The following is a 25978-nucleotide window of genomic DNA, read 5'->3' on the forward strand; positions in this document are numbered from 1 at the left end:
CTCGCCGCAACTCCGCTCGGCCGTGAACCAACCCTTCCACCGTCCTGCTCCACCTCCCTTGCCGAAAGGGTTGGCGATGAATCTCAAAGTTAACAACTTTTTCGAAAGGAGCGAAAGGTTGATCCATCGGGCGAACAAGAGACGCAAGAGCGCGGTAAACACGAAGGAGAGAGAAAGGAGAGAAAGAAGAAACGGATTGAAGGCGGCACAACGCGACGACGCGAGGTGGGGATAATGGAGGCGATTTCGGAGAGATCCGCGGAACCAAGAAGAAGAGAGCGAGAGAAAGAGAAGAGAGTTTTCGCATCGATTCGCTTTCTGTTCGCGTCCCACGATCTATTTCGTTGCTCTCCAAGAGATTGCCATTGCGTCTGCATTACTCGAGCCCTCGCTCGTGTTATCAGGGCCTTTGGCCCACAGGGTTATGTACCCTGGCCGTTTGCTTCGCCACGCCGCCCCGATTCGTACGTGTGCACGTGTCCGTGTGGGTGTGCGTCCGTGTGTGGGACGCGCGATTGTGTGGATGGGGAGGGAGATGGAGGGGACGGGGAGGGGCGTGTCTGCGGGTGCATTACGCTGATTGCTGGTCGCGGCCTCTCCGGAGAACATAGAGTCACGAAGGCGGGTGGAAGGGTGGAAGGTGGAAAGGTGGCGGCGGCGTGTGCGGCCGTCACGGGTCGAACGAAGACAGAGCCGGATCCCGTGAACCGGCGAGGAGGAAGAAAAGGGAATAAGGGCCCTCTTCCACGGTTAAGTAAGTGAACGCTCGTACGTTGCGAGCGCCCGGATTTTAATCCTTTAAATGAATGACGCCGGTGACGCTCGCCCTCCCGCACTTCTCCTATCTTCCTGACTATCCGACACCGAGCCACGCCGAGTTTACATTCCTGTTGCGACACCGTTTCCCTCTCCTTGTCACGGCCATCTCGACGCGCGCTTTAAAAATCGGATATATATACTCTTTTTCAGGCGAGAGAAGATAAGATATCCTCGCTAGATAAAAAAAGATGTAACATTTAATTTAGAATAATCTCGAGTTAATTTAAAAATCTCTAGGAATTTGGATTTTGATTGGATTTTCTCTCTCTCTATTTTTTTTTTCCAATCTTTTCTATTTCAACCGCAATTATTCCCCGTATCGCTCGTAGATGGAATAGATATACTCTTTTATATCGATTTAAATTTTCTCCTTTTTAATAAACTGGAAATTGGAATCAGCCGAACACGATAATGATAACGATTCATTTACGAACTTTCGACATAGATTATTTTCAGAGTTGTGGCCGAATTTTAAAATTTGTTAAAAATTTATTTTCATTAATTGTATAATTCGAGTTTTTAATTAAAAACACGCGTGCACATCGCGCAAGTAAAGTAAAACCGTGGCAAAGCTGGGAAAAATGTAGATGCGTGTCGACGCGTCGTCTATGGGATCGGATACAGACTCCCGTGAAAAATCGAGAAACGGGGAAAACGAATACGGGCAAGACGCTAATATCCGTGTAATTGCGTACGCGTCGCTTCGTCTCGCGACGGTAAACGTCAACGCGCTGGCAACTCATTATTCTTCTTGCCCCGAGGGCGACGCGCCGCCTTGTCCCATCCACGCCCGAATAATCATCACATGGGGGGGATTTTCCCCCATTGTGTTACTGTGTCTCCCGTTCAATGATAAACCGTGCACTTTCTCGGTAACCGTCCTTCATTATTAATACACTCCGCGATCCTGGATCCTTCAAAAATTTTTTCCTTTCACCATTCTTAGAGAGAAAATACGTTGGCTTCAATAGAAACGACACTCGTTCTATCGAAAATTCGACGAGTTCCCCGATAATTAAAATAAGTAAAAAAAAAAAAAGGAAGAACGAAATGTCGATCAAATCCAAAGAGCGTTGAGATGGACGCGGTATTCTCGAGAATTACTTACTCGAAAACGAAACGAAAGTGGAAAGGAAATGAAGGAGGGAGAAAAGGAAAAGAAGGAATACCCGAAAGAAGAGCAAGCTGGGGCGTTAATTCGAGAAGGATTTTCATGGGGCGGCTAGTCGAGCAGGGATTACGAAAACTCGTTAACCGGCTAATAGCCTTAAATGACGAGCGACGAGATTTTTCTGGGAATACAGGATAGAGGAGAAGAAGCGGATTGTTGGAGCGATCATCCAGTTTCCACGCGGTGGAAACACGCAAGGTTGCCGCACAAGGAGCTGCGGCGGAAACGGGCCGATGGAAGCGGGAATGTGCGAGAACGGGGTTTTAAAATAGTATGGAGGAGGGGAGGGGGGGGGGGGAATAGATTATAGGGATAGCTCCGGATAGGGAATCGATCCTTGAATTACGGGCACATTATGACTGCGAAACTTGCTAAGGCCGCACTTTCCTACCCGCCAGCGAATTAATCTAACGCGAAAGAAGAGAAGGAGCCTGGAAGCCGGAAGCCGATGATTCATTTCGGATGGAACGCGCTTAGAGGCCGAGATGGAGAAACGAAGGGGTTGGGAGGGAGGGAGGGAGAGAGAAAGAGGCGAAAGCTGCGGCGGGGCTTGAGAGGATTCCGGTAACGAGGAACGATCGAAGTCCCTTCGTTCGTCGATTAAACGATCGCGGCGAAACGCTGACATACACCCTGGCTGCCATTGTCTATGGAATCTGTTGGTATCACCTCTCTCTGTCCTCGATTTACGCTTTGCCCTCGTTTCGCTTTCCCAAACCTCGCCTCGCCTTCGATAATGATCCCCCCCCCCCCCATTCACGAACGACTTACGAAACGTTGTAGAGTTGCCTCCAATATTTCATCCCCCCGACATTATATTACCGTTGGATAGTCGAATCCCCGTAATAACGACGGCCAATTGACCTCGAGACGAATCGTTTCAGCCGATCGGGATGCACTTGAAGAAGTACGAGTGGGTAGGAAGGCCGGACATCGGCGATTGTTCCTTGTGGGTGAGATCGGCCACTCTGGAGTTCGACGACGGCCTGTGGCAGTGCCAGGTGACAGCCAGCGACTTCACCACGCAGGACGCGCTTGCATCCGAACCGGCCAGGCTCGTTGTCAGAGGTAAGGTGTAAAAACTCGATACAACATTTAACTCTGCGCCGATTTTCGAAAGCGAGTTAATTAACGCGTTAAACATCTCGATTCTCGCGTGTAACCGCATTTCTATTCGAATTTTGTGTATTGTCCGCCGGCGAAACTAGAGCCTGGTCATCAAATCCAGTCGCTTCGTCCCTTTTCATTGTCGTTATTCCCATTGTGACGAAATTAACGCGCTACCCGCGTGTCTAGGGACGAGGTATCGCAACAAGACAATAGAGAAGTTACGAAACTGGGCCGATGCGGGGTATATATCCCCCACGATCAAAACGGTATTATTTCTCCAACAGCGGTTACGACCTTATAAGAAAACTCATTTTACAGAATGCGATGTTATGTACCCGCGTTAAGCTCGAACTTTAACGATTGATCCATTTTCTATTTTCGCGTTCAAATATTGGATTGGAAGCGATCGAAAATTTTTATAGATACTTCTTCAAGTCTAGACTATTGGAAAGAATTGGAGAAATTGTCATAAACACGCGTAATAAACACGAATAAAACATCTTTCTATCGGATTTTTATATAATAAAAAGCCTGGAAGAAGAAGTTAACAATTTTGTCGTCAAAATCTATTGGAGGAAAATATCCTCCTTTCCTCGAGTCATCATTTTTTTTTTTGATTCGAGATACAAGATTAAAGTGTCGTAATCTAATGCTTGATACAGCGTACAAATTATGAGAATCGATCTATATTTTTTCTTCAAAGTGCTCGTCTGAAGTTTCGGATAGATCCTAAAGTGCGAACAAGGACATCGAATAAGAGAATAATAAAGAGAATAATAAAGGTAAAGGACGATTAAAAATCATTCCTCTCCTCTTTACACGATTCCAAGATAGAAGAGTTTAATCGAGAATCTCGAGATAATTTACGAACGGATATGTCGCTAAATTGGAAACTTTAAATAGATTTAAAAAGTTTAGGTTAAAACAGGTCGGATCGTGGAAAGCGAAATTGTCGCGGACGATCGATAGATCTGACAAAGGTAATCAGGGGAGGAACGCGGTTAAATGATAACGTAATTATAACGAGCGACGTCCAGAGAAACGTTGGGCCGCGTGTCTCCGAATATCCAGCCGCGCGACGGCCAAATTAACCTCTGCTAATTTTCTCATTCCAGTCAGCCCTCAGCGACCGCAGATAGAGTACGCGGATCGTCTAATTCTACCCGGCAGCAACGTGACAGCCCGAGCAGGTGAGATCGCTGCGCTCACTTGCAGAGCGCGGTATGGGAATCCTTCGCCTCTAATTAAATGGTTCGTAATTGTTGCACCGTAGATTCCGTTACCACTTACTACGTAACATCCACCCGACGATTCCCTCCTCGTCTCGGCCTTTTTCTCCTCCAACTCCTCGATCGAAATCGGCAACACTCACCGATCCATTTCACAATAGAGGAGCAGGAAGAGGAGGAGGAGGAGGAGAAGGAAGGAGAAGAAGGAAAAAAGAAAAGATCGTCCCATTTCGATCTTTGGATCCTCGATCACGATTACCGATTCGTTCGGATATCTCGAACAACGAATTCGCGCGACGACGAATCGTGCGACCGAGACGAAAGAGGATCGGCGAAAGGTCAAGGCAGGAAATTGAAACGGAGTAGCTAGCTACCTAGGAAAGGAACCGTGTAATAACATTGGTTTCCAAGGGAGAGAGGTTTGAATGCTTTTAGATTGCGCCCGTTTTCCAACCTCGTTCGTGCTCGCGTTCAATCATCGGCCGGGAGTAGCGAGTTGCTCCTTTTCGGGATTGATTCGATTAGCCCGGCGCGCCCCAGACTTGATTTCGCCTCGCGGACTTTGGGACAACTTAATTCCACTCGTGTCTTTCGCGCCACGGCGACGGGCGCGAGTCCTTCTCTCGGTAATCGAACGATTACCACCGTAATTGCACCGAGGGGTTTCCAACGGGTTCGCGGCGTAAGCATCGCGAGTGAGGGGAGGAGAGTCGAATCGAGTCGAGTTGAAAGAAACGCTTGGGAAAGGATTGAATCTAATTTTTAAATTGAATTTCTTCCGGAGTCGCTTCTTCGTCGCAATCGTAAAAACAAATTGGAGAGTGTTTTTTCCCTCCCTTCGTTCCGCTACTGCTATTATTTCAAAACGGAGGAATCGCGGCGCTCTCGTTCACTCGAGGAGCCAGTTAAGTTTTCCCCGTGCGAACATCCCGACTCGTAATACACCCTGCGGATCTTGCCGTTGCGACGATGGTCCGAGGTCGGTCGGTCGCTCGCCCATGAATAATCATGATCCATTCCAGCCGGTATCTAGACGAAGTTAAGAGGCTATCGGGGTTCGCTTGCACCCCAGAGGCGTAGAAACAACAGGAAGCGCGGGATCGAACGAAACCGTTGGATCCGAACCGAGAAACCTTGTATCGAGTATTGAATAGAGACGAATCGCGACCGGGCCAGGGAACGGTGCAACTTCATCGAGTTAGTTCGAAACTTGGATCCAATGACGCGACAGGTTTCCCCTTACTTTTCCGCTGCTGTACCTCTCCTTGCGAATCGGTCCAATTGACGTCGGGGAGGATGCTCGAGCGCCAAGTATCGAACGGATTCGATCATCGCTAGGCCTGCATTTATTTATGTTATTTATTTATTACCAGTACTTTTTGCCGTGTATTCATTAATTTCTTTCTATCGAGACGTCGTGTCGAGATAGGATCGGATATATAAAAATTTAAATCAAAGAAACAAACAAACTCGTTCCCTTTAATTTACCGGTGCTTGTAATTTACGTGTACTTTATTTGTAAATGACACTCGTCGTCGCGATCGATCGAAACGAATAGTTGTCGAAGCTTTGTTCGCGAGAAAGAACGACTTTGAAAAGCGATCGAACGTTAAGCCCCGCGTTCATAATTCTCTGTCGCGTTGAAAAAAAAAGAAAGGAGAGAAAAAGAATATAATTTATAAGCACAAGTTATTATTTCCTTCCGCGAGGAATATTTAAACAGTTTCGCGAATGAGAAGAGAAACGATCAAAGAAAACGAGACTAACGCAACGAGAGACGAAAGCTTACGATGTTCTTCTTTAACGGGAACAATTGATTGCACTCGTTTCTCTTATCTTACATGCAAATCCACGTACGCATTCCCCCCCACTGTTTCTCCGCCATTTCCGAGCATCCATCCTCTTTTCTTGGCCGGAAATTTCGCTCCATTTTCTGCGCGATGGATACACATTTCCCTTACACGGTTATTTATCCAAGTAACCACGGCACATCGCGTGTGTCGCGTGTTATCACCGCGATAAGCGATCCAGGTTAAGTGGAATCGTTTCCCAAAACACGCGTCTAAATTGCCGCGTCAATGGAAAACGTATGGCGATCATCCAGTTTTATCACCCACCCCTCCTCCATCCATTCTTCTTGTCCAACGCAGGGGGTACAGAAAATCCAGGCTATTTCACCAATAGTGAGAATGAAACAATGAAATGTTCAGAGGCTGATCGGAAATTCCAGAATGACGAAGCAAACTCGGAAGCGATTACCCGTTTCAATTTTTGATCTCGTAGAGAAGGAAGGCAGAGAGGGATAGAGCCGAGTGATGGAGTAGAGAGGGGAGGAGAGGAGGGGAAAAGAGTCGAAGAAGAAAAAGGTGGGGGCGAGGAGGAAGGATTGTTCGTTCGGTGTGTCCGTGCGATTTTTTTCACTGTTCCGCGCAGAGTTGTGTACGAAGCGAGCATTGGAAATGCAAATTTTCGGGTGAAATGCTCGCAGGTACGTGGGGGAGACCGAAGTGAGGACTCTGAGGCCACAGGTGAATTCAACGGAGATAGATAATCCTCGTACCTGGGCGACCTACAGCGTCTGCGAGATCATGGCGGACAGATCGCGATACGGGCAGCCGATTCGATGCGTGGCCATTCATCCGGCCTACGACAACCCGACTATGTCGTCGAGCACGGAAGTCAGATTCGACGTTAGATGTGAGTATATGTATATCTTTTTCTATCCTTTTTATTTCGATTTACTAAGATAAATTGATGTTTTTTTTTTCTTTCTTCTTGCTTATAAAAAAGATTTATAATAAGTATCGATATTTTTGAAATATTACTTTTTATATTCGTAAATGTTACGATGTTTAAAAAAAAGAAGAGAAAATGAACGTATATTCCGTATAGGAAATTTTAAAAAAGTGAACGCAAATTTTGTTTTATTTATCAAGAGTAAGAAAATAATCATCGCCGCTTTGATCTTTTTTCTCTCGTTCCACCCTAATAAATATTCAAAAATCCCGTACGCTTGACCCGAGCGTAACAATTTTACCTGTCGCTTGCAGCCGATATTGAAAACAAATATTATTCCCACCCTTCCTCCCCACCCCTCGATTGTCTTATTTTAACACTGGTCAACCAGCTTGTCCGAGTGGAACGGATTAAAATCAGGGAGGAAAATTAATTCCGGGAACTAATTTAACAAACGATATCGAGTTATACCGATGTCGCAACTTAACCGCTTTAGCATAAATTTACGGGATTTAGGTCCGTCGTAAAGGATACTCTTATTACAAAGTTGCTCCATAACGTTCAGGTCATTCTCGTTACTAACGCGGATTAGTAGGCAAGATTAATATTTAAGAATAATCACCGTTATCCCCTCGATCCCGCCCCCTCTCCCCTATCCTAAGATGGAGGGAAGGGAGGATAGCTGGAGGATCAACCGAATCCTCGAGCCAACTTTCCTCCCAACTTTTTTAACGAGATCTCCACCGTTGGAAACAATTTTTTCGCGATGAAGGGAAATCACGTCGGTCGAAAGACGACGGGCAAGTAATTTCGCGAGATTCGCGAGAGTTCGATCGCGGAGCGATGAATTTGTTTGGATTGAACCAAACCTAAGACGGGGGTGAAATTAAAATTCTGTCGGAGGAGTATTCGCGAATAACGGACGGAAACGGGGGAAAAATGGTCCTTTTTTAGTCGAGTGGTGGAAAACATTTCCTTCTCCTATATATACGTTTCAATATCCTGAATTCTGACTGTCTATATGTATATGTAATAAATTGCGAATATCAATAATTTTATTACAAGTGGATTTGATTACAAGTACAAGTGTAATATTACGTAAAAGTTTCTTTTTTCTTTTTTTTTTTTTCTTTTTTGACAAATTGATATCTGAAAAAAAGAATTCGTTTTACAAGACTTCGTGTAATATATCGGTTCATATATATATCATATTGGATCATCTCCTGCTCTACATGTATAAATTATTCCCATTTTTCAATATTATAATTCGTAACATAACATTCATTTATGTCGTTTATGGAAAATATATACTAGAAATATTCGCAATTTATTATTTATTATTGTTAAAGTCGTGCGGATGAGATAATACGCACATCTCATTTTGAAAATTAACCTATTATTTCTTTTAATTTATCGTATATTATTACAATAATATTGTAATAATATTCGATGCTTTAAAAAATTAACTGAAATTGTTTGCATTCGATCGAATTAAAAATATTACTAAATAATCTCAATCTTGTAATATCGATAAAATAAAAAGACGAACAATTTTTTATACTAAGAATTTTCATACTAGGAATTTTCGTACGAATTTACAGGCGAAAAAGATGATAGGAATTCCGGCGGCGAGACCGGATATTTGGTTAACACGTTCGAGAGCGAAATGGTCATTTGACCCAGCGCGAAAGAACATGGAGCAACGAATAAATCGGTGTTAACGAGAGGTGGACAGAAAGGGTGCGTGTGCATCAGGCTGACCTCAACCCCTACCAAAGCAAGAATCCCCACCAAGGCTACGATTTAACCTCGCACATAGCGGTGACCGCGGAACCCTCATCAATCTCCCTCAAAACGCGCCACCCTGACGTCCTGCTTTTCGACCTTATCGACAATTCGAGCTCTGCTGCATCGTCCGACAATTTTGAATCGCTTTTTACGAAACAACAATGACTAATGGCCGGCGGATCGATTCGACCGGATTAAACGATATCTCGACCACTCTTTTTGTGAAAAATTGAAAACTGAATTTACCGAAAATCCAAAATATCACTCTCGTACGAAAGACGAGCGAATAAATGGAACAATCTATCAGGATAGATATTACGATTTTTTTTCCAACGATCTAAAAATTATTTCGATCGATTATCCAACTATTTAGATAGTTCTTTTTTTTTTCTCTTTTGCTATTAATTCTTTCGAATCAATCCTATATAACGGATAAAATTCCATTTCGATCTCATCTCCACGATATCCGAGTAAACGAACTCTATCTAATCTCTTATGATTTGAATCGACACCGCGTTATCCCGATTATAATACGTACCTCCGTTGAATATATGAACCTTGCGTTATGCAATATTTATCCGGCTTATATTATAAATTTCTTTCCATTATTAATCGATAATAAATAAATCAACGATCAAATCAACGATAATAATAGAATAATCGAGGTGTTACGTATCAACGGGAGCCGGCCGGTCATCAATATTCTCCACCGCTTCTCAAATTGCAACTGCGTGCAAATATAAATAGTCTCACCCTCCTCTTTATCTCGATACCGAATCTGTAATTCAACCACGACCGAGCTACACCTCTTCCCTCCCCCTCTGTAATCCGATTTCGAATCGATCGCGCGCGTCGTTTTACCGCCCCCTCCCCGACTCGGAACCGAAATTTTTCTTCTATTAATCGCTTCCGCCCCGACCCCCTCCCCTCTAAACTCAGCACCAACGACGGGAAGTAATTCGTTCCAGGTGAAATCGAGTTCCAAGTTGGGAGTTCCCCCATCCGCGATTCCTTCGGGGATCCGGAGGGGTTGGTAGAGACGCGGTTTACAAGTATTACCGGTCGGAAATGGAGACACACGGGGTGGGTTGGCTTGTCGCGTATATTGATTAGGGGCATTAGCCCAGGGCCGGGACTTTTCAAGGCAAATTGAAAAGTTCGCCTCAAAGCGCGGATACATCCCTTCGATCGAAACGCCCACGGGAATCTCGAATCATCCCATCGTTTCGCCATCCTCGCCTTCCCCTCCCCCTCCGCTATCCAGTTCAATCCAACCACCGTTTACTTTGCCGCGACGACAGCTTGCACTCCGTTGATGCACTTTTCAACGACCGATTCGAAAGGGATAGTATCTCGTGACCCACCCATTTTTCACACGCCGCTTTTCGCGACTATGGATAGTCCGCTCGATTCCATAAATCACATGCTGGAACTCCATTTGTACGAATGAAATTTTAGTAACACGAATTTTAATCGAGGCCGAAGAGAGAGAGCTCGAACGGTGTTTTTTCTTTTTTCGAAACGATTCCTGTTATAAGCGAAAGAAGAGAGATAAGGAATTCGTTTTATGGATCGTTTCGAATATATATTTAATCGGATGAATTCGATCGATTAAGAGATGGATGTATATATCGATTATGAACAATCTGGTTACATAAACTTCACGTACTTGTTTGTCTGCCAACGAGTTCGTATAAATGGAGTTTTTTTTATCAGGATATCGATAAATAAACGTTATGATTGTAAATATAATATTAATATTAACTAACTATTGTTTGTATTGCAAAGAAATATTATATATGTATTCAATTCTTTCTGAACATCGATAACAATGAATATTATTGGGAAAAAAAACAATTCACAACGCATCTGTATATTACAAAAAATATAACATATTAATCAATTTTAAATTTTATAAGATTGTGCAAAAATTTAAAAAATTTATCATTAATATATCAAGTAATTATTATATATCTTTAACAAGTGCCTGATGATTTACGGATATCAGAGGGGACTGTGTATTCCGTTTCTCCTTTTTTTTAGAAATTTTTTTCACGCGAATCAATCAGTTCTCCAAGCACGAACAACTAATAAATATCGCGCGCGTAGTTAAAATACGCGCAACGAAAACTCTCGCGTTACATAGCTCGCCGTTGGATTAGAAATTCCACTTCGAGAGAAGGGATGATGGAAAAGTTGTGTCTTTCTCTCGAGCGAGCGAGGATAAATAGACGCGGGGGCGTCCAAGACGGGGGAATTTTATACACGCGACGCGACGGTTCGCGCGCAGTTCGTGGAAGGTGCAGCTGGCGCGCGAGAGTCCAACGGTTATCCGGTGAACCGTATTTCTGCTAGTCGTTCTTTAGGTGAACTTCAAACGGGTGTGTTTTTATAGACGATGGCGACGGTGGATCGAACAAAAGGAGAAAAGAGTCGAAACAAAGAGTGGGGAACAAAAAAAAAAAAAAAGAAGCGGAAGCGCGCCGAGCGGCGGCCGGCTTTTGTGTCGCGAAACAGAAATTTCCCTTCCCCAGGTTTCAACCTGTTTTCCCTTCGAGAAAATTTTTCATCGCCAGCCCTCCCTCTAATTAACCCACCCACCCGCCATCATCGCGCGCGAATTCGTTAATTAACCTTCATCCCGGTGTATCGTCCCGGAAATAAGCTGTAACCGTTCCTCAACGGTTGAAAAATGCCAACGCGTTGGCAAATATTTAAATATCGGGGAGAGGTATGTGTTTACTGGTGAACCGGCGATAAAATAACAAAGTAAATGTAAATAACAAACATCAAAGTTTCTCTCATTTCCGGGATATACGTTCGATATATGCACGCACAACCCGGCCAATTCGCGAGAGAAGCTAAAGCGTATTTCCGACGTTTCTTCATTCTAACCTCGTGGCATGAAAAGCGAATGATAAAAAAGGGAGGGGAAGGGAAAAAAGGAGGAAAAAGAAAAATATATATATATGTATCCCGGAGGAACAAATATCGCGTCGCGATGTTTTGAATCGAAACGATTTGGTCGATACGGAAATTTTTCGCCATTGCCGCTCGCGAATTTATCGCCACGGCTGGTCCCCTCGCGCGATAATGAATTTGTTTCGATCAACGTTGCGCTCGTTTGCTCGTAATTTACTGGTACCGATGCTGATCGAATATTCATGAAGCATTGTTCGAAAACGAATACCGGGGCTACAGAATTTATTGAAAACTCCAGGAGAGGCTGACGCGCGATTTATGCACCGGGCACGTAGTTTTCGAATGTACAGCTGACGGGCTGCTGTGTTTCCCCTGCAGTCTTCTGTAAACTTCAAAAAACGAGCTGCGGCGTATACCGGTAATGGCGTTGAAACCCGGGCAAGCCGCATGGCCAGCCTGAATACCAAATTTTATTTTATCTTTTTTTTCCCTCTGCCCCCTTCCCCTCCTCTCACGTTCGCGATCGATCGTTTGCTTCTCCTCCGCGTCGATCGCGTTCATGTTCCGCTCTCCGTTGATAATCAAATTCCCCCGAAATTACGGGAAAACACAGCAGCAATCGGCCTTGCGATGATTGTCGGCTTTGACCGATTCAAACGCTATTCGCAAGGGGGAGGATACAATGTCGTTTCGATCGGTCGGTTCAAAATCAGTCGGTTTCACAAATTTTCTCACTCTCTCTCTCTCTCGTTAAAAGCGGATTTATAAGAGGACGAAAGGGGAGAACGCGAAGAGAGGAAGGAAAGAAAAAAATAGAGGCGGAAGGAAATATTAGCGGGAGGCACATTGTAGGCGCATATAGACAGGCCTGCATAGTTGGATTCTCTCCCCGATGGATCCATGAAAGGAGGAGGGGGATGTGGATGGTAACGAGTGAAAAGGGAACGACAGTGACAGACCGCAGTTTCGAAGATGCCAATCACACGGCTAACGTTTGTGTCCGGCGATGTGGACGAAACGCGTGCGGAAATAGAGTTCGGCGGCGGGGTACGACGAAACAAAAGGAAATAGGTCTTCGACCGTCGATCGAAACAGCTGCGGACCTCCCTTCCCCCGCGGAGAAACACGCCGTGCAAACCAAACAAATAGGGGTGACCGGTTTGACACACATGCAGAGGGAGACACCTCCGGCGAATCCTCCACACCACCCACGCGCGCAACCGACCCATGTCCTATAAAACACAGGCAGCCGCGGTAAAAAGGGTAATAGAGGGGAAAGAGGAGGAGAGGGGATGGAAAAAGGATTGGACACCGAGTGGGAAAGAGAGGGGGGGAGGGGAGAGAGAGAATGCAACTGAAATTGTGAATGGGTCAGCGAGTATTCGTTCGCGCGTATTTCGAAATCATTGTTACGTGAAATGAACAGCTGCGCTGAGCTACACACATACGTACACATACTCTCTCTCTCTCTCTCATTCTATAGGAGGATTGGATTCGAGAGCGTCCCCGCTTTTTCATTTTTCACGTCTTTCCTGGGACACGGAATATTCTACCTTCGCACCTGAAACATCTCTTCCACTCTTGAGAAATTAATCCGCCAACCTTTCATACACGGATTCCACGTTCACGCGTTATCATTCGATGCTCCTTCGGCACGGGATTTACGTATCCCGCCACGAGATTTCTTGCGTATCTTTGAAAATACATTCCAAAGATTTCCATCGATTTCGAATCGCGTTGCGCGTATCCGCTTCGAAAATCGAGATTCGAGTTTGTACGAGGTATTTGATCCCTGATGCGTATTTAATCCGTTCGGCTATTCTAAATCTTTCGATTCTTTTTCTTTTTTCTTTCTTTTTTGAAAAGTATCCTACAATTGCGAAAGGATTTCGTTACAAATAGGCAGAGCGTTCGTTACTCCAACGACAAAAGAAACAATTTAATCGTGGAATCGAGTTACAGCGGGTAGCCGGGTAGTTCTCGCGAGACGCAGGGCAAGAGACAGGGACGACGAGGCGAGTTTTGTGTAGCCGATGTCTCTCCGGTTTAGCCGGTTTCCCTCTTTGCGAGTTGCGTAATCGCATTTCCAAGTCTGAATACAAGCTTGTTATTTTTGGCCCTCGGGAAATAGGTCGGGACTGAAATTATTAATACAATTTGGATCCGTATTCCAGCATTAATTAACCGTCATTTGTGACGTCTCCCCGTGAGCGGCGCGCACAGTTTCATTGATTTAAATCAACGAGAGGGGGAGGGGAGGGTGGTGGTGGAAAGAGGCCGTGGGTAACGTGGCAAGGGGCAAGGGAGTAATTGCATATTAACACGGTAAATTATTTTCCACGTCCAGTACTTTTAATCGAAAGCTTTTGTCGAAACAGGGTGGTTGAAAACAGGTTGGGAGGGTGTAGCGAAAAGCGAAGCGAGAGATCGCCGTTCCTTTCGTTCCCATATTCCTCGGCCGGGCCTACGGGTACCACCACCCCCATCCACCGACCCTTCAACCGCGTAATTGCTTTCGCTGAAAAATACCACGTAACGCGTCGATTCGATGTACGTTAATAGAATACAGTGCTTGCCGGCCGACTAGCTCGATAGACCGGGTTTATCGAAACACGATTCCATTCCCCGCTTCCGATCCGGCTATTATTCCAACCCCTTCGATTTCTCCACCAGATCTTTTATCTCGCATAGAGATAGGTTATAAGGGTGTAAGAGAAGAGTAAAACTTTCTCGACAGTTGTTTCTCGAACACCATTTACTTAGTAATTAGTAGTAGTCTTCACGAAATGAGAAATAATTCTGGCAAAGAAATCTCGACGATTTTATCATCTCTCGAATGCGCGTATCCGCGAACGTTTTTCGATCGATCGATCGATTCGTAAGTAAAAAGAGACAAAAGAACGAGAATGAAAAAGAAAATTTTTCAAAGCTAGCGCGATAACGATAACGCACACCTCGATTAACCGAAGAGATTGAAATCAGCCGGTGAACAATTCCATCTATTCTCCCCTCCTCTCTCTCTCTCTCTCTCCCTCTCTCCTCCCGTTGGGAAAACGACCGCAGGATTAACTGGGCGCGGGTGTAATTGAATTTTTCGCGAGCCGCGGCTAACTAATTATTTCTGACAAGGAATAATAACGAAACGACGGGGGATGCCGGTTTCAACTTTGATTCATTATTTCGAGGTTTGTACGCCGGGTTGACGTGTTCCCTACTCGCGCGCCATTGTTTTCCATTCCATTATCGGCCTTTCCGCGCGTTGCCTTTCCCCCCTAACGGGAACAGAAAAGAAGAGGGGAGGGAAAGCAGACAGAGAGGAGAGGACATCTTTGTCCCGGATGGAATATCGGGGTAACCCAGTAGTCGTCGTGGCCTCTTTTCTCGATCGACGATCCGTTTCTTTCACCGCGATCCACTTTTAATTACGCCCTCATTAACGAATCATCGAATCTGGAAACTTGCTACGTTTACCCTCGAAACCGGTGCGTTTATTTTTCCGCGTAACGTTCCGCGTTACGATTAAACCAATTCTCGTCCGCGATTTCAATTAAACCTCCCGCCGTCCGTTCGTCGAACTCACCTTCCTCGCTTCACCTCGGCTGAGAACTTTCTCCTTTTTTCTCTTTCTCACCCGAGAAAATTAATTTCTTCGCCTTGGCATCACCTAATCGCGCAATTAAAATTTCCCTTACGCGATGAGATCACAAGTGGAAAATGCGTTTCAGACGCGCCCGAGACGAGACTGGTCGGGGTGCCGACCGGCCAACTGGAAGAGGGTCGTGATCAACTCGAGATACGATGTCTGGCCGATGCGAATCCACCGGCCTCGATCCTCTGGAGGAGAACCAAGAGTCCGGGGGTGACGGAGGTGGCCAGTATCGGAGAAACGTTGCTGTTCTCCCCGATCTATAGGAATCACGCGGCCGTGTATATCTGCGAAGCGGCCAACACCGAGGGTGAAAGCAGCCCAGTGTCCGTTCAAGTGTCCGTCAACTGTAAGTGTCAACGTCCCCGTTTCCCCCTCTTCATCCGCCGTCATCCTATCGGATGGATTCTAAAAGTATCCGCGATTAACCCTTTTTCCGTGTCAGAGACAGAGGCTATTAGCCGCCGATCGGTTTTCGCGAGGCGGAAATAACCGGGTTTATTTGAAACCACTTTGTGAATAAAAATAACTCTTCGCTCAGACGGATCCTCTCTCTCTCTCTGTACGGTGTTCGGTTACGCCTCGATCCACAAGGGATGATCGAATCCCGAGACGAGAATCATCGAAGCGCCGCAAAGTGTTTACAAGTAGCTCGTCGGATAGTTTCGAAACGGTATTTGCGTTACAGCAGCTTAATATTTGCCAGGTTTCAACCCGTTTTCGACAGTCTCGCCACTCCAACCTACGAAATTATCCAACACAGCTATTGCGCCCGAGAATTGGTAAAACGAAAACTCGTTAAACGTCGCCACGATGATCGTTCGATTCGCGAATCTTTGGGAAATCGATGGAGAATCGATAAGAACCGATGAAAAATTACCCGATAACGTATTACGAGAATTTGCTCGCGAAAACCAACGTTCTAATAACATTTATTTCGAGGACAAGGTTTTCAATCGTTTTATACAAAATCGGAATAACTTAGAAATTTACTTATTTGCTCTTAACCAACTCTATTAACGCGTAGCAAATAAATTTCATATTCTAATGAAAGATTCACTTGTGGCTTATAAAATATCTTGTCCATAAAATCGCATTAACATCGTAATCGCGAGATATTTTCAGCGTTAAAAATGTTAAACGCGATGACGATCAGTCAGGATTTCGAATTCACGCGAAACCGATCAAACGAAACTTTACGTTTAATCTCGACACCGAGGAATCGATCGAGAGAATCGATAGAGAAGGTTTAATTTTCACGCAGATCCGCCGACGATCAGCTCGGTCGGGCCAGATCGACTAACCACGGCGTTGTTATTTTCTGGAGCCTCGTTCGAGTGTAATGCTGACGCTATGCCACCGGCCGAGTACAGGTGATCTATTCATCGAATGCTTGCTGCGAGTTCCGCATCTTTCTCCGTTCCAATTTTCCTTCTTTCTTTCTTTTTTTTCTTTCCTCTCCCGTTCGATCAATTTTCTGTTAGTTGATTCTCACCTCACCAATTTTATATCGCATCGCGCGTAAACACAATTTCACTGGAAAAAAGAATTTAGATCAGCGGTTCTTAAATTTAATAAATTCAAAGATTCCTCTCGTGTGTCACGTGTATTTTGCCAGTACTATTAATTTTCTTTTTTTCTTTTTAATTATGATGTGAAATGAAAGATGCTTGGCCATAATGAGAGATTAACCTTTGTGCAACTGGAAAGCCGGAGAGAGGAATTTTGCTTTCGCGTTGTATCTACAGGATCAGGTGCGGTTTTCACCTATAGCTCGGGTACGTGGGTGCGCTACTACCCAAAGGACTTACAGAGAAGTCCCCCCTGCGGAAATATCAACGTTAATAAAAATATATAAACCGCCAGCAAACACAGTATACAACGATATTCGATCAAAACGCGATCTCTTTCATTTCTTACACTTCTCTGAGATTTAATAATAAATATTTTTTTCGCATTCGTGAATAAAATGAAATTCTAATTCGCGAGTGAAATTATAAAAGAAACATTTATAGAGTATATCCAAAATATACGAATCTTATTTACAATTTAAGAACCGCTAATTTAGATTGTACAAATATATATATTCGAAGGTGTAATTGCGTAATTTATCATTTTATTTCGTTTGTAAATATCTGCTTATTATATATAATTTTCGCCTGTTTACGTACTTGTTGCTTCTTTAGTGTTTCCCCAAATACGAACGTGAAACGTTATCCGTATTTATGAACATTTTGCCTCGCACGATTAGCATGGCACCTCGAATGGTGAACACCTTATTGTTCGTCATCGTAGTAGCACGAAGTAGCATATTGAAAAAAATCGAGACGCGACGATTATTTTTTCCAATTTTGAATCAGGTGGGCTCAAATCTTCACCGACGGCCGGATGCCATTGGAATGCGGTACAGGGCAACGATTGATCCTGACGAACGTGACGTACGAGCAACAGGGTCAATATATATGTCTCGCCTCGAACAAGATCAATGGGAACATCAGGGAAGTTAAAAGTGATCCTGTATCGTTGCAAGTGGTCGGCGCGCCGAGGGTAAGAAGGCTCATAACGAATCACGTCCATTTTATTCAATTTTTTCCCGATCTTTTTCGAATCGCTGTTTTAAAATTCTGATAAATTTCCCACATCTTATAAAAAAAAAAAAAATGATATAAATCTTGCATCGCTCTCGAGAGACGAAAAGTCTTTTTTTTTTTTTTTGGTAGCAATTCGTACGTTGAGGGCCACTCGTTTAATTTGTGCGCGCGTTCGAAAAGATGAAATCAAATATATCACGCCGCATGGATTAATCAGAAAAATTCGGTTGACGCGCAAATCGAATTGAACGCGACGACGATGATGGTCGAGTTAAAATTTAATCGATCGAAAATGTAGGGTCGAGAAGGAAATAAACACCGGGGTTATCTGGTTTTTACACGTTGTAATTATGTATTATCGATTCGATGCTTTTATCGCGAAATCAATGCACAATCGGAAAACAAACAATTTCTATCTGCAATTAATTAACAAAATTATGTTTGTTCGTTCTACATACGCGCTCTGTCGATCTGTTGACGCACACACCGGAATATAACTCTACACCACCCTCTACCACCGTGACATATTTAAATACGAAATGAGAAATTCATATTTATACCGGGCTCGTGAGTGTGTTGAAAAACTGTACGTGTACGTGCGTGCGTATATACCGAGTAAAACGTCATTTTCACGACACACTCGTCGGTTGATTGCAGTTACACCGGTCCCATTTGCCGCCTACGTTTCGTGGCCCATGATCCGTGCACCACTTGTGGTTCCTGTATATTGCCGCGAAATCGACGCGATATATTTGACTCTTTCACGGAAACATTAATTTTAAAATGTTCGTAACAAAAACTCCCGTTTAAAAAAGGAAAGAAAAAAAATGGGCGAGAGGTAAAAAAGAATTGTCGACCAGTGTATTAACACTCTTTCGTAACTCGCGCATTTTCATATCGCGTTGCATTGTCCCCGATAAAATCGACATTTATTACAAGATTTTCACGTTGGACCGATCGAGTTAGTTTCGAAAAAAATGTAGAGATATTTGTGACGTGAAAAAATTTGATCAAAAACATCTTACGGGAGAGAAAAATAAGTGTGGAGCAAGATCGGAAAAAAAAGATTGGTTAACCTGTGTCGCAGGTGGTGAAACCGGCTATCACGGAGAAGTTTGTCGTGGCAACGACCGAAGGGAGCCCGGCGAAATTAGAGATCAGACTGTGTTCCGACCCGAAGCCCCGGCTCGTGGCTTGGGAATGGGGCAGCACCAGACTCCACGCCGGTTAGACTGCTTCCTAGCTTCTACCGCCAAAAGTATTCGAGTCTTTGGTTTGCTCTTTCAGTTTTTTTTATGTACGTCTCTTCTCACTAATTGGCACTCCTTATTACTGAAAAGTGGTATACTCGCGATTAATTAATTCGAGCATCCCTTTAGCCCCAACTTTCCCCCTTTAATTATCAACCTTTTTCTCGCGTCCTTCTCGAATCGGAGAACCCCAACTTTCACGACGACGAGCCTTCGATCTTCCACCGACTATCGACTGCCTCTCGATTCTCAAGACTTTATCTTCGCCCTTTCCACGAATTTAGTTCGCACCTTGTTCGTTCGGATTCGTGTAGAATCACAATTTCTATTTTTAAAATTTTCCCCTCTTTCTCTTGTTTTTCTCTTTTCTTTCTTCCTTTCTTCTTTTTTTTTCGTTCGTTTATTTCGAGAGAATCTCTCGTTTCTACGATCGTCTCGACAATTTTAAGTTGATTTACGATATTACAACGCTGCGAAGAATCAGCATCGAGTCTAATTATCGGGCAAATGTTCACAGGTGAAGTACTGGAATCACGGTATCGAGCGTTGGATCTAGAGCCGTTAGCGGTCGAGGATTGTTACACAGCCGTTTTAGAACTGACTAGCACGGTGAAGGAGGATCAAAGACTGTATCACGTAATCGTGGAAAACGATCGTGGGAGCGATCGTCGAGCCCTGATGTTGAGAGTCGACGAGCCAGGCCAGGTAATTAAAATACGATATTCGTCGTAAAACAAGGACTCGTCCAACCAATGAATTTCGAGTAAACATTCTCTTGTGTTTTTCTTCTTTCTTTCTCTCTCTCTCTCTCTCTTTACTCTCGCGAGAACAAGTGGACTAATTAAATAATTGAACAGTGTCTGCTGGTATTTAAATTAAAACGGTCGAAAGCATATATATCCCGACGCACGCGTATATATCGCGTGCACGTTCCAGACAATGTTCCCTTGGCTCCAGTAAAAAGCTTTTTTTTTCCCTCCTGCCGCGTATTTGTTACAGATTCCACTCGTTATCGGCGCTGTCGCTGGGTTTACGGTGCTCTCGGTGCTGGTAATGGGATTCGTTTGTTTCCTACGCTCGGATAGATGCTGCGTGGCCAGAAATACGGTGCCTGCACTCCAGCAAGTGCATTGGTAAGCACGCGATATTGCGTCTCTGGTGATTTGCACGAATAAACATCGAAGCAATTTACATGGAAAACCTAGAGAACTCTTTTCAAGGGGACACATCCTCACGGAGCACGTATATACGCGCTAATGAATTATTCGACGCATTGTTCCCCCTCCTTCCCGTTCCCTTAATTGTTGGTATCGCGGAATCGACGCTAATTTCTTCCTCTTCGTGCGATTCCACGCGATACGCGATATGCCCAAACCAATCGTATTGCGCGCGCGAAAGCAAAAAAAAAACTGGGGATAAAGTAACGATATTGCTTTACACGATACACGATATAAAAGTGGATCAGAGAGCCGATGGCTTGTTTCAGTACGAAGGCTTCGAACACAATGATAGAGGATCCCCGTCTAGCGGTGGATACGATGGAAAGAAACAGTCAACAGTACGCGTCCGAGAAACGGCCGAATCACGTCTTGAAACCCGTCCCGTCCCAACAATATCAACAAGAGTGTTATCAACACGATCCGCCTCACCAACAGCAACATTATCAGAGGCATCATCACCATCACCATGGACAACCTCACGGGCCGCAATACACGCTTCAGGTCAGATAAGTTAATAATAAACAGAAAGAAACAAGAAACAAAAATTATTCTCACATGACGATGTCGCTGAGCGATGTCCTGCAAAATGTTGTTTTATTCCCTTCTCCTTTTAGTCCCAAGTATCTTTCCCCCATATAGTTGCGCGAATGCACGAATATATATAAGAATATATATACGCAACACAAATTCCCTTGACACTGTTTTCTCTTTGTTTTTTTCGAGCGAATCCTTGATAACAGATTCAACGCAACGCGATCCTCCGGGCAACTCATTTTAATTTTCCATTCCTAGCACCATCTAATCAAGTTTTTTCTTTCAATCCTTCTACGTGTGATTTTTCCCGGAGCCTTTCGAATTCTTTTTCCTTAAAATCCCCGCTACTGTTTACCGGAGAGAAAAATACCGGTACAAAAATATCTTTGGATTTAGACGAGCATCGCGTTTGCTCCATTACATTCGCGCAAGTATACGCGGTAAAGGTGAAATTTTTTTGGCCCCGCGAAAACCCATTTCTCCGGCTAGAGAGCGGCCTGGTGTCCGCGAAAAACAAGACGTAGAAGCATTAAGTTCATAGCCGTGTTTTCAGCTGCTTTGGTTTTCCGCATTACCTGTATAATCCTGTACAGATACAGATTGCCAAGCATGATTCCTCCTCTTTCGTCAAAAGTTGAACGAAAATTTCAAGGAAAATTCAAGATCTTCGAAGCGTTGATTGTAGCAAAAGTTTCATGTTCGAGAGTTTAGCATCCGTTAACATCTTTTAGATATTTACAAGCGACTTGAAAACTTATGAAAAACGATGTACGATTTCTAGCATGAAAAAACCCATTTATTTCCTGTCTGATTAATTAAAACAGTTTTATTCCATATGCTTATTCTATCTCTGTTTATTTTCATCGATCATCATCACTTCTCATCTAGCTTTTTCTTTTTCCTTTTTTTCTCTCTCGTTTATATAAATTCAAAGTTATCTCGTGAACGAAAATATCGTGTTAGAGTATCGTACATTGAATATATATTTAGAAACGTTACAGATACACGTGTCTTTACGATAATCGGTTACGTTATGCTTTCCCATTAAATACCATCCAATCGAAAAATTCACTCGTTAGACCTCTACTGACGTTCATTCACACTCAGTAAGAACGAAAAAAAAACGATTTCAAAGGATTCATGTACATACTACACTCATGCTCTGCACGATAGAATAGTGCTTTGAAAAGAACAGAATACACGTATTACAGTTACGAACTATCATCTCATAAACTTGTATATATATATATATATATATATACACGTTGAAAGTATATCACGTTTATCGTCTCCGATCGTAATACTAACCACCAAGAGACAATATAGACTTGCACAAGTATTGACCACTAGCCGCTGTCCCTTCCCCGATCGAGATAGTCATTTGAGTGATTTATGCGACCAGTAGGGTGTATTACGCATGCATTTGGTTGCATCTAGACACCGCGGTGTCCCTCTCCCAATTACCGCAATGCCCTTGTAGGTAATGTCATTAGGTACGTGTACGTAAGTAGCGGTTACAACCATTTCTGCTATAACGCCATCGAATCTCTATTCTTCCGTGTAATTTTTATCGGTAAAACGATCGAACCAATCGATTCGCAATTTGCTCCATGTTGTAACATCTTGGAAATAATTTTAAATGGAAAAAAAATATCGTGGATTACCTGCAAAAAGGAAAGAATTTTTAATTCAACTTCTCTCTCGTCTTCAACGATTTCAATATATAATCTGATCCACTTTTACAGGACATCGTATGGAAAATATATTCGCAAGAAGGTAAATTAAGCGTTAAAATCTTAGACGACTATATATCTGATACGGATTGATCGTGCGTTATAAAAGAAACGATTGTACCGTGAATAATAAGATTAAATGAGAAATTTAATTCTTTCAGCTTGCATTCTTACTATTGCTTTCGTTTTATTTTTGCATCCAAACATTCTTCAGCCACCAGTGTTTCCCTTAAGCGTTAACGAAAGAAAACGAAAGACTGATTTTTATTAAAAAAAAAAACTATATTACTCGTTTCTTAAATATAACGTCGGCTAAATCACTAGCTGATCATGTGCATCGAGATATCGAAGAAGCTTGAAAAATTTATATAAATATGTTTTAATATACACACATATATATATAATTATATTATATACATACGGTTGTGAAGATAATTACTTACGATAAATCGCATTATCGACGAATCTATTATTATTATTATTATTATTATTATAATCGGACGGTGTGCATCCGCCAGTGTAATTAAAAGCCACAGATAATCGTATGTTCGATTACCGATCTATTCGTTCAAATAAGCGTATCGGTAATTAGCGAGAATCGCCGCTCAATACAAATAGGTTACCATAATGCTAATCATTAATCGAAGTTAACGATTATTCAAGATAGTTCCGCGACTCAATAAACGTTAAGTTTTATGTTGTATACACGTGTAACTGATTCTTCGAAAATCGATAGAGAAAAGCATACGACTATTTACTTAAACCAATCCTTGAACAGATGTAGAACGTGCACGGTATAATTGCTAAATCGTAAAAGATTTAATTTTAATGGCTCGAGGGAATTTTCCCTTGATTTGCGTTTGACAAGGATCATTATCAAGCATGTTACGACATCGCAAATTCCACGTGCATGTTAACATTTGTGTATGCATACCTTTTATATTCATCGAGACCTTCTTCTCCCCCACTCTTTCTCTCTCTCTTTCTTTTTCCTCCATTTCATCTCATTTGCACTTCGTCCGATCGTGGATCATCATTATCATTGCGCAAAATCATTGTAACGATTAATTAGCTTTGCTGCTCGCATCTCGAAACTATCATTGATGCCACTTCGTTCATAACCTATAACCGAGCAATCTACGTGAGACGACGCTGTATGACATTTTGCGTAGAAACAGCTCGAATAAATTTCGAGTACTCTCTTTCGTGTATCATGTTATCATTAAAAAATAATCATACAGATGCGTGTGCTTGTCCGTTTGTTATCAGACCCAGCAATATCCCTTTCACACTCGTGAAAACGATTGCGAGCATGTTGTGCGGATATACGAATTATCGATACGAAATCTATTCTCTTTGGAACTCGTATGCGGTATGTGACATGTTTGCGTAACAACGAGCACTGTTTGCTTCACATTCCCAATCTATCCCGTTTGATACAAGATTTTAAATGAATTCAGGACCGTTTTATGAAACGAGAACGAAGAATTTTGCCTTGAAAAAGTATAAATATTCAGATTAAACAAAAATTCCAATGTATCATGAAATTTTGATTAGCTAACCACTTTAAATATTTATTTAAATTGTTTATCAGACCGATACTTACCATACTTACATTATTTACATCGATATCAATAATATTAATACACGTATATATTCATTTTGTATTTGCGAATATTCAAAACTCATTAGATACGTCTATATTATATGATCGAACAAAATGATGCGTTTATAAAAATTATATTAAAATATATAAGCATTATTGAAAACAAAATTTCTATTTATATCATGCAATTGTTATCTACCATATTTTGTTTATTGACATGTTTATGTAATAAAATGCATCATTTTGGTAACCGTGTCAATATTGATACGCGATAATGAATGCTCATCAATAAGTACGTATGTAATAATGATGTAAAAAACAATGAGCCGATCATTATCCGAGATATAAAACGGCCCTGTTTCTTTCTCTGTATACGAAAATATTTGCACAAATCACTCTTATATATATTATATAGTTTACCATTCCCAAATGTCATGTAATCACCCGTAGCATATGTACATACCTGTAGAGTTTTATTTGTCCGAAGCTTCTGGTTACATTACTGGCGTGCCTTGAACGCGACCAGATTCGTATCCTCTTAAGATCCTTAAGATGAAAATTGTGCAGGGGGAGCAGCTGTTTCTCAAACCAGATCGTTTAGCAACCCTGAAGCCCCACTGCAAGATCGAGAAGCCGCCGCAGTACACAACGTTCAAGCCGAGTTCGAACTGAAGATTTTACTATTTCTATTTTCTATTGATGTACACATTGATCGCACACACATGCGCGCATCCTGCAAGAAACTGAAAATAAAAAAAACACCAGAAATGAGAAGAAAATAACGGTGAAAATGTTAGAAAAATCGATAGGACGAGACTGAAAAGTGGCATAAAATCAAATCAAAAGAAATCAACGCATAATTTGCTATCTTTTCCACCTCTCTTTCGCTCACCTCTTTGTTACGTTCCATACAACGTATCCGATGCGAAGTGAGATGTTTCATGTCGTCGATCGATATTGATACCAACCAACGAATCTTTGTTCTGAATTCTTTTTTTCTTCTTTTTTCGTGCGACAAATTTCCTTTTCCTGTACAGATTCGAAGGAAATTATCGCTCGAATAAGAACACTGAGCATTATTCGGTTGATGTTATTGTCCGCATTTATAATTCGAGATTATTGAAGAACTCGACAATATTGTGAATTTTAATATTAATTAATTTATGTTAATAGATTTCATAGTGAAAAATCATTTTCGCGCAAATAATACTGCCATTATTACGTAATAATACTGCCCCGACAAAAACGATCTTTACGATGTCGGTACCAATCAAAATGAAAACTATACTACTTCGAAGGATATTTATAATGCTTGCGATAATGTTGTTAATAAAACGGTAATTTTGAATATTTATTGGTTTTATTAATATTAAACGAACTAATTTATGATGATGTTCGTACATTGTCGAATGTTCAAAAATTAACGCAACGATTTGAATATATTTCTTTTTTTCACATAATTGTTGCTAATATTATGAGAAAACTTTCAATAAAGGAATTGTGCAAACATCACTTATTTTAATTAATTATAAATATTAGTAATACCTGATTGCATGTTTGTTTATACAATTTGTTATTTTGTTTCAAATCATTGAAATGTGAATACTAAATTTATAATATATA

At 42.4% G+C, this 25978-nt stretch overlaps 1 protein-coding gene and 1 long non-coding RNA gene across 3 annotated transcripts in view; one reads left to right on the plus strand and one right to left on the minus strand.

Moving 5' to 3' along the window:
• Positions 1-25705, plus strand: part of LOC726148 (hemicentin-1) — a 120008-nt gene extending 94303 nt beyond the window's left edge. The window contains exons 3-13 of one of the 2 annotated variants that reach the window (XM_006571280.3): positions 2875-3058; positions 4216-4290; positions 6818-7026; positions 15501-15770; positions 16686-16794; positions 17782-17968; positions 19100-19238; positions 19780-19967; positions 20262-20395; positions 20749-20983; positions 24923-25705. In XM_006571280.3, coding sequence (XP_006571343.1) covers positions 2875-3058; positions 4216-4290; positions 6818-7026; positions 15501-15770; positions 16686-16794; positions 17782-17968; positions 19100-19238; positions 19780-19967; positions 20262-20395; positions 20749-20983; positions 24923-25027 — 1835 coding nt within the window. In that variant the 3' untranslated portion in view covers positions 25028-25705. Of the gene's footprint in view, positions 1-2874; positions 3059-4215; positions 4352-6817; positions 7027-15500; positions 15771-16685; positions 16795-17781; positions 17969-19099; positions 19239-19779; positions 19968-20261; positions 20396-20748; positions 20984-24922 lie in introns of both variants that reach the window. The other variant, XM_003251658.4, reaches the window with a different exon arrangement.
• LOC107963988 lies at positions 21241-25060 on the minus strand. The gene is made up of 3 exons (XR_003304717.1): positions 24819-25060; positions 23684-23871; positions 21241-22680 (listed from the first exon to the last, which is right to left on the minus strand). It is a non-coding gene; the product is annotated as an uncharacterized LOC107963988 (long non-coding RNA).
• Positions 25706-25978: the final 273 nt, after the last annotated feature.

The sequence above is a fragment of the Apis mellifera genome, linkage group LG1 (assembly GCF_003254395.2).
Source record: "Apis mellifera strain DH4 linkage group LG1, Amel_HAv3.1, whole genome shotgun sequence".
Taxonomy (NCBI): Eukaryota; Metazoa; Arthropoda; class Insecta; order Hymenoptera; family Apidae; genus Apis; species Apis mellifera.